Source organism: Sapajus apella, unplaced genomic scaffold (genome assembly GCF_009761245.1).
Source record: "Sapajus apella isolate SASKATOON/1434 unplaced genomic scaffold, GSC_monkey_1.0 scaffold49, whole genome shotgun sequence".
Lineage (NCBI taxonomy): Eukaryota > Metazoa > Chordata > Mammalia > Primates > Cebidae > Sapajus > Sapajus apella.
In genome coordinates this window covers 1908677-1922253 of record NW_022436989.1, presented here as the reverse complement: position 1 = coordinate 1922253, position 13577 = coordinate 1908677, and the positions used below count along the sequence as shown (strand labels likewise).

At 36.8% G+C, this 13577-nt stretch overlaps 1 protein-coding gene across 3 annotated transcripts in view; it reads right to left on the bottom strand.

Moving 5' to 3' along the window:
* The window catches only part of AHCTF1 (AT-hook containing transcription factor 1), an 86196-nt gene that overhangs the window by 52169 nt on the left and 20450 nt on the right, over positions 1 to 13577 (bottom strand). For all 3 annotated transcript variants that reach the window (XR_004257894.1, XM_032242184.1, XM_032242185.1), the window contains exons 5-14: positions 13239 to 13446; positions 11633 to 11749; positions 10350 to 10434; positions 9196 to 9346; positions 7095 to 7227; positions 6824 to 7005; positions 6270 to 6331; positions 5035 to 5163; positions 2717 to 2807; positions 1495 to 1584 (exon numbers count right to left, since the gene is read on the bottom strand). Coding sequence is in view for 2 of the 3 variants with exons in the window: in XM_032242184.1 (XP_032098075.1) it covers positions 1495 to 1584; positions 2717 to 2807; positions 5035 to 5163; positions 6270 to 6331; positions 6824 to 7005; positions 7095 to 7227; positions 9196 to 9346; positions 10350 to 10434; positions 11633 to 11749; positions 13239 to 13446 (1248 nt within the window). In the remaining variant the exon portion in view is untranslated. The remainder of the gene's footprint in view (positions 1 to 1494; positions 1585 to 2716; positions 2808 to 5034; positions 5164 to 6269; positions 6332 to 6823; positions 7006 to 7094; positions 7228 to 9195; positions 9347 to 10349; positions 10435 to 11632; positions 11750 to 13238; positions 13447 to 13577) is intronic.

The window sequence follows — 13577 nt, the reverse complement described above, 5'->3', positions numbered from 1 at the left end:
ACATTTAAAGCACTTACTATGCTTTCTATTTTAATTATTCTTAGAAGTTTTTCTTTAAAAAAAAAAAAAAGAAAAAGACAACATACCAGGAATAAAGCTCAAAGCAGCTTAAACAGCTGAACTGCCAAGTTAAAACCCAAAGCACTGCACTATGCTCAAAGAATGACAAAAGCCATGCAATTTATTAATTGAGCTGAATTTTTTACAAAACATATAATGAGCTCTGATAAACATTTTCCTCTTAAAAAAAAAAAGACATTTTTACTCTGATCCTAAATTATCAAGTGTTCTTCCAGACTTCAATTGTACTGATTACTGAAATACTTAAATTATTTCACGCCAATAATTTCATAAGTATAGCCTACAAATACTAGAAAGCTCCACGTTTTCCTACCAACCTTGATTGGTTTAAAACTCCTCTACTAAGAATAACTTACATTGTGAAAAGCTATCTATAGTCAAATGATTTCAAAAGTCCATTTGCTTATTCCTCATGACACAATAGAAATGACTAAACATGTATCTAAATAAACTTATATTTTACTTTCACTTACAGCGCAACTGTCTAATTACTAGTACTTTTAGCATTATTTTTGCACTAACTGGACATGATAGGATTTTGATATTCATGACATACCTCAAGATTTAATCAAAATGTACAACAGACTAATAAAACTGTCAAGAAGAAAAAGGATTTGCCATGATGATAATGACATCTGTCCGTGGAGGATAGTGGTAATACATTTTTACCCTGCCATTCAACTTCATCATTTCTATCAATATTTTAAATAGAAAGTGAGTAAGTACAGAAACTTTTGAGGGTTACCTAGCACCTTCTCCTTACTCCATCATCAGTCTATTTAATAAATTAAACTCCCAAGACCAAAAGACAAGTTATAACCCTAAAACCTGTTATTGTAGGCATGCATATCAGCATGTTGCCAGTTTAACAACCTGCTGCGAAATCTTGGTCAAAAATTACTTTGGGCTGGATGCAGTGGCTCATGCCTTGTAATGCCAACACTTTGAAAGGCCCAGGCAGGAGGATCACTTGAGGCCAGAAGTTGAAGCCTGGCCTGGGCAATAAAGAGAGACCATGTCTCTACAAAAAATAGAACAATTAGCTGGGCGTGGCAGCATGTGCTTGTGGTCCAAGCTACTCAGGAGGCTGAAGCGGAGGCTGACTTGGGCTCGAGAAAGGTCAAGGCTGCAGTAAGCCATGAACTCACCACTGTTCTCCTCCTGCCTGGGCAATAAATGAGACAGTGTCTCAAAAAATAAATAAATAAATAAATAAATAATAAAAAAGAAAACAAAAGAAAAAAAAATTACTTTTCTCATTTTAATGTAAAAAGAAATAATTTTCTTGTGGGACACTTCAAATTTTAAGAGTTTACAACTTCAAAATGATTAAAAATTATGTATTTAAAACATAAACCAAGATTAGTGTTTTAATATTAAATTCTGCCCTATATCTAGAATTATAATACTTACATAGTCTGTCAAACTCCTCTTTTGTGAGAACCACTTTATTCCACGTCCATTCAAGAACAAAGCGCAAATTAGCAGCAGAGTTTGGTTGTTCTTATTTGTAAATACAAAAGGAAAAAATAAAGATTATTGATTACAGACAGAATTCCAAATTTTCAGTGGAAAAACATGGCATACAGCACCCTAACCAAGTGAACATCAACACTTAATGGCGGCAAATTGATTCAGTGTACCCCCCACTTCAGTGCATCACATCAGGGAGCACGTCATTTTAGGTACTACTGCCATCAAAAACGTAAAAACTCTAATTTCATCATGAGGAGAGACTGGTACACACAAACTAAACGGCTTAAAATTTAAATTTATTTTATACACCGATTTCTTTAAAAAAAAAAAAAAAAAAGCCAATTTTTTGAAAGACAAAGTGACAAAATGTAGAAGATCAACGGAAATTATAAAAACAAATACAAAGCATTCTGGATCTCTTTTCCAAAATACTAAATACAAGCATAATTCTGAACTCTCTCTCCGCTCTAAATCGCTATGAATATTACTGGGATTTCAATAAGGTCTCTAGATTAGATAAAGTCTTGATTTTCTTGAGTTTTTTTTTTAAATGATCACAAAGTGGTTTTGTAAGAGAGTGTCCTTATTCTTAGAAGAAAGAAAAACCAAAATATTTATGGGTTGAAAAAGAGTGATATCTTATAATCAAATGGTTCAGGAAAAAACTATCCTCAAATGGTTCTGAACAGAAGATATTATGTGTTTGAGATGTGCGTGTATATGTGTGAAGAGTAACAGTGATGCAGACAATAATTTGGATGAATTACTAGAGAATTTTGCTTAATAAAAAAGGTAATCCCAAAAGGTTGCATACTGCATAATTCCATTTATGAGTATGTTTAAAATGACAAAATTATAGAAAGAAAATAGATTCGTGGTTGCCAGTGGTTAAGGATGGGGCAGAGGGGAGGCAGGTATGGCTACGAAAGGGCAACATGAGGTATCCTGATTGTGATTACTGCACTAAAAAGATTTGTCAGATCATACCACTGTGGGAAAACGTGCTAAAGGGTGCGGCATCTCTCCGTTATATCTTACAACTGTGTGTGGATCTACAATTATATCCAAGTAAAAATAACTAAGAAAAACATACAACAAATTGTGAACTGATAATTTTAAAAATACCAAACATTTTAATTGTTAAAAACCAGAATCTTACCTTCTGTTATCCATCTTCTGATATAACCAGTCAAAAGTCCCAGGGAACTAGTCTGAATTGCTGCCGACAATATAGCTTCTAACTGTTCTTCCTAAACCATGCATTATAAAAACGAAAGAAATGGAAAGAAAGAGGGTGTGAGATCATAGGCAAGTTCTGGTTCAGAATAAAAAAATCTTAAGGCCAAAAAAAATCAGTATAACCCATAAGAATGGCTATAATCAAAACAATAACCAGCACTGGTAAGGATGTGTTAAAACTGGAACTCTCATACACTGCTGGTGGGAATGTAAAATGGTACAGCCACTTTGCAAAATGGCAGTTTCTCAATGTGCTAAACGTAGAGTTACCATATGACCCACCAATTCCACACCTAGGTATATATCGAAAAGAAAGAAAAATACACGCCCCCACAAAAATTTCACATAAAGGATCACAGCACCATTATTAATTAATAGCCATAAAGTGGAAACAACCCAACTGTCCATTAATTGTAGATAAACAAATTATGGCATACTCATACACTAGAATATTACATAGCCATAAAAAGGGGTGATGTTCTGATACTTGCTGTAACACAGATGAACCTTGAAAACATGCTAAATGAAAGAAGACAGTCACAAAAGACTACATATTATTTGACCCATTTATATGAAATGTCTAGAATAGGTCAATCTATAAAGACAGAAAGTACATTAGTAGTTATTTAAAGCTGGGTGGGATGGGGCAGGCAGGAAGACAAGGGAAAAGTGGTGACTATTTATAGGTACAGAATTTTCTTTAGAAGTAATAAAAATGTCCTAAAATGGAATGTGATGACAGTTGCAGAATTCTGTGAATTTTTTTTTTTTTTTTTTTGAGACGGAATTTCGCTCTTGTTACCCAGGCTGGAGTGCAATGGCGCAATCTCGGCTCACCGCAACCTCCACCTCCTGGGTTCAGGCAATTCTCCTGCCTCAGCCTCCTGAGTAGCTGGGATTACAGGCACGCGCCACCATGCCCAGCTAATTTTTTGTAGTTTTAGTAGAGACGGGGTTTCACCGTGTTGACCAGGATGGTCTCGATCTCTTGACCTCGTGATCCACCCGCCTTGGCCTCCCAAAGTGCTGGGATTACAGGCGTGAGCCACCGCGCCCGGCCTGATAATTCTGTGAATTAAAACCACCAAACTGTACACTTTAAAGCTAATAATTTAAAAATCACCGAGTCTGGTTTATATCAAAGGAATCTATTAATTTCATTCATTACAGGAGCAAATTAAAAGATTTTTCAAAAAGGACTCACATGAATATAAATTAAATAGGTACAGAGGGAATTACAGCACGATAAGGGTCCACAAAACCTAAGAAGGCATAATTCTAAACGGAGACTCACTGAAGCCATTTACATTAATACCAGGGACAAAACAAAAACATCTGCTACTAACATTATTATCCTATAGTTTACAGAAGTTCTACAACATACAATGAGAAAAGTAACTGGCCAGGCACAGTGGCTCACACCTGTAATCCCAGAACTTTGGGAGGCCAATGCAAGCAGATCACTTGAGGTCAGTAGTTTGAGACCAGCCTGACCAACATGCGGAAACTTCATCTCTATTAAAAATAAAAAATTAGCCGGGTGTGGTGGCAGACACCTGTAGTTCCAGCTACTTAGGAGGCTCAGGCAGGAGAATCGCTTGAACCCAGGAGGTTGGAGGTTGCAGTGAGCCAAGACTGCACCATGACCATGCCATTGCATTCCAGCCTGATGCAGCCATGATGTGCTTCCTGTCCTATATCCTTCTACACAGCTAAGTGAATCTGCTGCCAAGTTATGGCCTATTGGGTATTAAGAATAGGAATTTTAAGCCAAACCCAAGACCCCAACTACCGATCACCCAGAGTGGGCATTACACTTCTTCATCTACTTTTGCAGAAATTCTCTAATACGCCGGGCGCGGTGGCTCAAGCCTGTAATCCCAGCACTTTGGGAGGCCGAGGCGGGTGGATCATAAGGTCAAGAGATCGAGACCATCCTGGTCAACATGGTGAAACCCCGTCTCTACTAAAAATACAAAACATTAGCTGGGCATGGTGGCACGTGCCTGTAATCCCAGCTACTCAGGAGGCTGAGGCAGGAGAATTGCCTGAACCCAGGAGGCGGAGGTTGCAGCGAGCTGAGATCGCGCTATTGCACTCCAGCCTGGGTAACAAGAGCGAAACTCCATCTCAAAAAAGTTCAGACGTGTGCGAAATTCTCTAATACATTTTTTTTATAAAAAAAGCTAATTTATATGATCCAAGAGAAAGAAACAGTAGAGTTAAAAATCATCTCACTTGGCTTAAACTGGAAGGCTGAATATCAACAAATCTTGGGGAAAGAAGACCAGCTACAAGACATCGATTATAACCATCAGGAATGACTTCATTGAGAGATGCTCCTGATTTCTTTAAAAAAGTCAAAGTCTGTAACAGATAAATTAGTAAGATATCAATCAATCAATCCTCAATCTGAATCATCAAATTTAAATTTCATAAATTACACATAAAATTTAAAGACAGCGAATGGAAATTATAAAAGACTATTTTCTTGCAAGGAACAGAGTTTATAGGTTCTTAAGCTTAACTAATGCTTGCTAGTTGTGAATGATAATACTATTAGCAAAAGATAGCTTATATATTTTTATGAACTGTATAACCCTGTTATCTTCTCTAAAGCTGACAGACTTGGTGACATCTCAACTAAACCGATACACACAGAGAAAAAACTCCTGCAGTCTATTCCTCTTTACCCAAAGTAAATGAGATTTGACACAAAGTATAAATATAGCATTCATCCACATCCCGCTGATTATGAAAGAAAAGGTCTGCCACACCATGCTTCCCTAGAAAAGTATTTTTCAGGACAGGCACTGTGGTTCACCCTTGTAATCCCAACACTTTGAGAGGCTGAGGCAGGTGGATCACCTGAGGTCAGGAGTTTGAAACCAGCCTGGCCAACATGGTGAAACCCTGTCTCTACTAAAAATACAAAAAAATTAGCTGGTGTGGTGGCAGGTGCCTGTAATTCCAGCTACTCAGGAGGCAGAGACAGGAGAATCACTTGAACCTGGGAGGTGGAGGTTGCAGTGAGCCAAGATCATGCCACTGCACTCCAGCCTGGTCAACAAGACCGAAATTCCACCATCAAACAAAACAAAACAAAAAAACATTTTTCAACATCCTTTTGTTTTTTTTTTCCTGTGCCAGGCACTGTACCACTCTACTAGATACCTTCTTTGTATTACTTAATTTCCTCATAAGCTTTCTGAGAAGACAGAAAGCTTGAAGTTCAAGTAGTTAAATTACCATCCACATAAATTACCTGCTAAAAACATTCAACATGTCTTCTGGCAGGTTGTCATTAGTAACTGATACTACTAGTTGCTAATCTCATAAACCTAGCAGAAGCTGCCATTTAAGCTGAAACAACTGTAAGTATAACTAACACTAACTAAAACTTAACTCCGTAATTCAACTGTACTCTAAGATCTGGCTTCAGTTCAATTAGGAAATCACCATTTGTTACCTACCTCCTTCTGAAAGCCAGTACAAGTTACATGAAGAACTCCTGAGTTTAACAAACAAGTGGCTTCTAAAAAAAAAAGATTTAAAAAATAATCCACTTACATATATTTAAAATGGCATTAACAGAACAAAATTTATCCAAACAGACTGCAAGACGTCAAATTATTACATGTAATAAATCTTTAAATAAACTTTTCTAGATATTTTCATCCTAAGAATGGATAACAAACCTATTACACAGCAAAACAACAATAATAAAGCAAAAACCAAAACCCCAAAACTCCAGCACAGCTGAGAAACACGGCAAAAAAATAAAAACTATTATAAAATGCATCAGATGTGAAATAGTTAATTATCTTTCCTAGAAAGTTCAAAATAAGTCATAATTCATTTATAAAACATGTAAATACTAAATTTCTTGTGTGCATGTATGAGTTTCCTAAGTTATTCATATGTTAACAGTGAGATATAAACAGATAACACTAAACGTATAAACTACAAAATGTATACAATTATGTACTTTTGTGCATACGAAAGGTAATGTTAAGGAAATACATACCAAAATTATAAGTACTTGGATTAAAAAACTGCTCAGGAGGTGGATATGAAGGAGGGAATCCTCGATTTAAACTTCTCTCATGTACTAATATATCCAAGATGTCATGTGGAGAAGTTCGACTTACAACAGACTCCAATGACCACAGTGCAAAATAAGAGCAATTATGTAGATGTTCTCCTGACCTAAAAGAAAAATTTAAACATTACTAAGTCATTGATCAGCTATACATACAAATACCAGAGAGATGAGAAAAAAAGAAAAAGAATCATACCTTAACGAATCTGGCATTTGTGCATGATACCAACGATTTATATCGAAAAGCCCCAAATATATAGAAGGCCTTCCCTGTCCATATATATTCACCTGCCAGGTAAAGACTGAAACACTAGTGTCAGGAGACAGAGCTGAAAGAAAAAAAGGTAATTTTAAAATATAGAATAAAGAATCTCAAAGTAAAATCACCTCAACAGAATTATAGCAAGGTTTTCTCATAAATTTCTAAGAGGTTTAATTCATATTTCATTTGATTCATCAAAAATGCATTTCTAACATTTGTATATAAGATCACATTCATTCACTTGCATCTGGACTGTTTCTCAATTTTAAGATCTTATGAAACGGTACTCACTCATCAGAAGTTATATCCTTCTTTTCAGTTAATACTTGAGCAACGCTGAGGTATTAGAGGCAGAAAGTCTAAAATAATTTGAATGAATAGTCTCTCTGCCAAGGATGATACAGAGCTAGTACTAGAGAAGTCACTTCACTACCTAAAATGGAAGCCTTTGGGCATGAAGGCTTTAATTATTTAGATGAACCTTAGTTGAAAAGGACTTATCTAGTTGTATGGTAAAGGGGGAAAAAGACAAGTGCTTGGATAGTGCCTGTGGAATGGAAAGACGGGAATACAGTAAGAGAATCAACAGGAGAAGAAGTAAAAACCTGAAACACTACTATAATAGAAAAAATGGGGAATAAGAGAGAGGATGGCCAGGTGCAGTGGCTCACACTTGTAATCCCAGCAATTTGGAAGGCCAAGGTGGGCAGATCGACTCAGCCCAGAAATTTCGGACCAGCCCTGGTAACACAGCAAAACCTCATCTCCACACACACACACAAAAAAAAAAAATTAAAAAAATTAGCCAGGCACCGCGGCATGCACCTATAGTCCCAGGTACTCAGGAGGCTGCGGTGGGAGGAACACTTGAACCTGGGAAGCAGAGGTTACAGTGAGCCAAGATCGCGCCACTGCACTGCAGCCTGGGCAACAGTTGAGACCCTGACACCCTGTCACTACAAAAAATACAAAAATTAGATTGGGCACGGTGGCTCACGCCTGTAATCCTAGCACTTTGGGGGCCTGAGGTGGGTGGATCACCAGAGGTCAGGAGTTCAAGACCAGCCTGGCCATCATGGTGAAACCCCATCTACAAAAATAAAATAAAATAAAAAAAACAAAAATTAGCAAGGTGTGGTGGTGTGTGTCTTTAGTCCCAGTTACTTGGGAGGCTGAGATGGGAAGATTGCCTGAGCCCAGAGGGTCAAGGCTATAGTGAGCCAAGATTGTACCACCACATTCTGGCCTGGCCTGGCCTGGGCAAGAGTGAGACCCTGTCTCTAAATAAATAAATAAAATTTCTAAAAAGACGTGAGCTCATGACAAGCTGTTTTTCACATGTTTAACTGGATCTGAAACCTGAATCAGAAGTACAGATACAGACCCTAGCAAAGAGGACATCTGTAGGTAAACCACTGTAACAGTGGATTCCAATAAGAACATAAATACAACCAGGGCCCTGGTGAGCACTTCCAGAAAGGAATGAGCCTGTCATGCTATTTCATTTAAACCTCACAACTACCCTTTGCCAAAGGTCTAACTGTATTATCCCACTTACAGATGGAGAAACAGGGCTCTGAAATGTCAAAGGTCATGGCTAGTGATAGGGCTGCTAGATGATAATGCTGGCTTAAAAAACATGCAAATTTTACTATGCTGGAAAAAGCGATGACACTAAAGTTAACAGAAAACATTCAAAACAACCAAGGACCGTGTGCCACAAACGGCTCAAAAAATACGCAGGTAAACGTTATCCAAAGACTAGTCACACTAGCTCAGACTAGGGACCACCTTTGCCTGTCCGTTTGAGAACTAGATTAAAGAAAAGGGTCCTTCAGTCCCCTAACCTATTTTGTTTTTTAGTTCTCCATAGCAATCTGGGGAGCAAGAAATATCTAGTATCTCATATAGATCTGAATAAATTCTATAATTACTAATTTTCTTAACTGCCAGGAGTATGAAATCTAGAAAAAATACCTGTCATAAATCTTAAATCAAGCCTTCACATGACAAAATTAAGAGTACTTTAACTAACCTTCATTCATGCCTTCCTCCCTGTCACCGTGAGATCGAAACTTCTCTATACTCTGGCATCCCAACAATTTGGTATTACTCGTCTGTCCCCTCAAAGGAAACATGCCACCTGTCAGGTCCAGAGTGTATCTTTCTTCACAGTACTCTAAGCCCTATAACATAAAATGCACACAAATATTAATCTGATTCTAGGCAAAAGGCCATTCTAAAATTAAATATTCTCCAAATTTAAAGATTGTTCACACAATACAAAGAAAACAGTTTTAGACTGAAGAGAACAAATCACAGGAGAAGCCTCTAAAATTTTATATACTTTAAAATAAAAAGTGAGATTTAGTCTCTCAAAAATCATTACCAACAAGTCTTCTAGAGTTGTTATTAAAGAAAGAAGCTCTCATGCACTACTGGTTGATGTATAAACTGGAATAACAATCTAAATTATATATGCATACATCCCAGACCAGCAATCCTATAGCTGTGTTCTCACAGAAATTCTTAATTCTTAGGCCTTTTTTTAAGCTTATTGATACTTTTAGGAATCTGACAAAAGGCTCTGAGACTTCCCATAAAAATGCATCATCATAAAAATGCCATACATAATTCAGGGGGTTTATGGATTCTCTGAAACCAATTTATATACCCCTCAAACATTAGGTTAAGAAAAATCAGTTCTAGAGACAGGTATGTGAGGGTGTACAAAACATGGCTATTAGCAGCACCCCCACTACTTCCTCAGAAATTCAGCCAGAAAAACAAGTAGCCATCTAAAAGTCTAGATGCATATACCCTCTTATAAAAATCACCCCATGGCTTAATGCTTGGTATGTTAGAGCAACGAAGTCCAATTATTTTTCCTGGGTATCAATTAAGCTACAAGCCTGAGTCTACTCCAGTTCCCTCACTGTAGAGGAAAATGACACATGAGAAGTTAATAGTGCTACCTTGGTAAATAAGTAAAACAGATCTCTAATCTATTGGATATCCTGATCTAGAAATAAAAGAAGATCTCTAACAATACTACTTCTACTCTATTATGAAAACAATACTAACTTGGATATCAGAATAGCTTTTCAATATCTTGAAATAAAGACAACACATTTAAAATAGAAAAACAACCAAATGGTAATATAAACCCATAGTACAATAACCATTTACCTCATATAAGATTTGTCCTGATGCCAAACACTTTCTATCACCAAAGGCCAGTTGCAGCAGATGCAAACTCAAAATATCCCCTTCACTGAAACAGAAATTAACCAAAATGCACTAAATATATTAATACATTAAACATCTCTTACTGTCCAAGTGAGTTTAGTTTGCTTACAATGTTGAGAGCATGTGACAAAACTAAGATCACTGTGAAGAATTTAGTATTATTTGGTTGTTTTCATAAAATGTAATCCTTTGAAATAACTGATTTATATTTTTTATTAATTCTAATCAACTAAATTGATGCTGTTTGCATACTGTAGGTGATATCTTAAGTGGCAAAGACTGATTACTCAAATATTCTTTCTTAAATATTCCTTCCTCAATGGGCGTACTCTAGACACATGGCTGCCTGAAGTTCCAAGACATTTCTCAGCTTCCTTTGCAGCTAGGTGCAGTAGCCCTGCAGTAAAGTTGTGGCCAGGTGAAAACAGAATTATCCCATGGTAACCTCAGAGAACCTTCCTTAATGGACAAAATGTCCTTTGTGCCTTTGTCCTGGTCTCTTCCTCCATCTTGGTATTCTTTTACTTAAAATGCAGATGTTCAAAGGATGGTGGGCAGTGTAGGGCAGAGAAAAGGCGGTTGGGGGAAGGGTGGGGGAAAAATTTTTTTAAATGTGGATGTTGCCCAAGACCACGAAGATGAGGCCTATACAATAAAGACACAAAGTGAAGATACTAGAACCCTGCAGTACTCAAGCATGAAGCATGCAGTAAGTGTTAAGAGCACAGATTCCAGAGCCGCATCATCTGAATTTGAATCTTATTACTAGTTGATCCCTTTTAATAACTCCTATTACTAGTTCTTAATTCTTTTACTGGCTTCTAGCATAACACACCTTCCTAAAGTTCCTCACACCGCACTTCTCAGTCCTCAGTCCACTGCTGAGTACCTAGCTCTCTTGTTCTCAATCTCCAAGTACACTTAAAAGAATAAGGGAGCAGGGTACTGAGACTAAGAACAAGAGAGCAGCATACCTGGAGGGTTCTCTTATTCTGTGAAAAACATGCAAATAAGTTAAGCACAATTTCTTCTGATACCTCAGAATTATTCAAGCATGTAGAAACAACCATTTAACTTTTAAAACAACTTCAACTACAACTCACTAATTCACTGAAAGAATTGTCTTCACTAAAAAAGACTACATAAGTGCAAAGCTTTCCAAGAAAAATTAAAACCTGTTCTATTTTTGACTAGTTTTTAAATATCATATATATCAGACCTACCTATCTTGTGTAGACTGAACAGCCCACAAATAACAGCAATTACGAGGATCATTCTCGGGTTCCTGAAAAGTGACAGCATATACAGGAACTCTTCCACTTTCCAACTGTATGTAATATCTGAAACAGACAAATTAGCACATTTCATATTTTTAAGTTATTTTATAGAAAGGAAAAAGGTACATCAAGTAAGAATTTGGGTTAAGCAACCAACTGTTCATACAGTCCCTCAAAATGAGTGATCTGTGAGGCATGGCCAAGTCATCTTATCTGCAAAAATACACAGGGGACAAGACATCAAGACCATAGTCATGGCACCCATCCCCCAGAGATAGAGCTGGGAAGAGTCAGAATTACTAAAGTGTATGCGTTTAGGTATGTGTAAACTGGTCCTAAGAGACATATTCGACATACACCACTACATATTGCTCACCCACAAAAGGTACACTACAAAGAGATGAGATACTGCCATAACACTTTTCAGCTGCTTGGGTTTAGTGTCAGTTCCCCCACTACTACAACAGAAGATGAGTTAGAAACTGAAGAGTCCCCATAAACTCCTAAAAAAGCAAAAACTGACCAAGAGATGATAGCGTTAAAGAAAGCACTGCTGTAGAAGCCAGGTACTCCAGGTATTTCTTTAGAAGCAAATTCAAAGGCAAGAGCTGATAAAAGGATAACAGCAAAGAGAGTTGAGATGCACTTCCCATAAAATAAATTACTCAAGAGAACATAGCATTATGCCTCAGGAAAAATAGAGAAAGAAATAAACTGACAAGTGCGAAAGAGGCATCTACTTAACTCTTAACAAAAATTAACTTAGCTACAAAGTATCAATATAATTACATTTTGGGGACTTTTTTAAAGCATAAAAAATTGGAAATCCAAGTATTTTGTAATTTTGATTTTTAAGAATCTTTTTTTTCCTCTCAACCGAGAATATTTTTTAAGCTGTTACTTTCCATAGATAATTACTGGGAAGGTATTTCTGAAAGAACTCATACTATACACAGTCATGTGTCACTTAACAACAAGGGATCTGTTCTGAGAAATGCTCGTTAGGGATTCAGCCATTGTGCGAACATCATGCAGTCTGGTAACACAAACCTAGATGGTATTGCCTACTATATACCTAGGCTAGATGGTATAGCCTGTTGCTCCTAAGTCTACCAACCTGTATAGCATGTTACTGCATTAAATACTGCAGACAACTATAACACAATGCTAAGTATTTATGTATCTAAATATTTAAAGGGCATTATCAAAATGCAGTATAATTTTATGAGCCATCCTTCTTATAGAAGTTCTGTTGTTTCCCAAAACATTGTAAAGTTACAAAGTCATACTAGCATGTTATTAAACACAATGACTGTAATGCCTTTTAAGTAAACACTGAAAAAAAAATCAAGCTAAATTCACGTGCTAAGTCACTCCTTTATGGTATTCAAATTGATTTAATGCCATGAAAAATTAGTCATACTCAATCATTCAAACATTAATCTACCCACCCTTTTTTCACTATGCTAATTTTCAAATATTAGTAACTGAACACAAGCTATATGCAAAAAGAGACTACCTATAATCAAATAAGGGAAAAAGTTACGCTTACTCTCTTTTCATGCTTTTCATGTTCCAGAGTGCTAGATAGCCATCAGAGAAACCTACAGCAAGCTGGTTGGTCCTGCTGATGTAGCTAAGAGTTGAAATGGCTGTTCCTGTCGGACTTACTAACTGGAAACACAGATGGCGCCCTTCTCTCATCACACTGTCTCTAATGTGCGGTACTTCAGCTGGGACACCACTTAGAACTTCAAGATCTAAAAACACAAATTAGACAAATGCGGTTAAAAAACTATAAACAGCATTAAAAACAAATGTGTCATCCATTATTCAAGCTACAAATGAAGTCAACTGAGTTAAATGAAGGTAACTGAAATTAAAAGTTTAG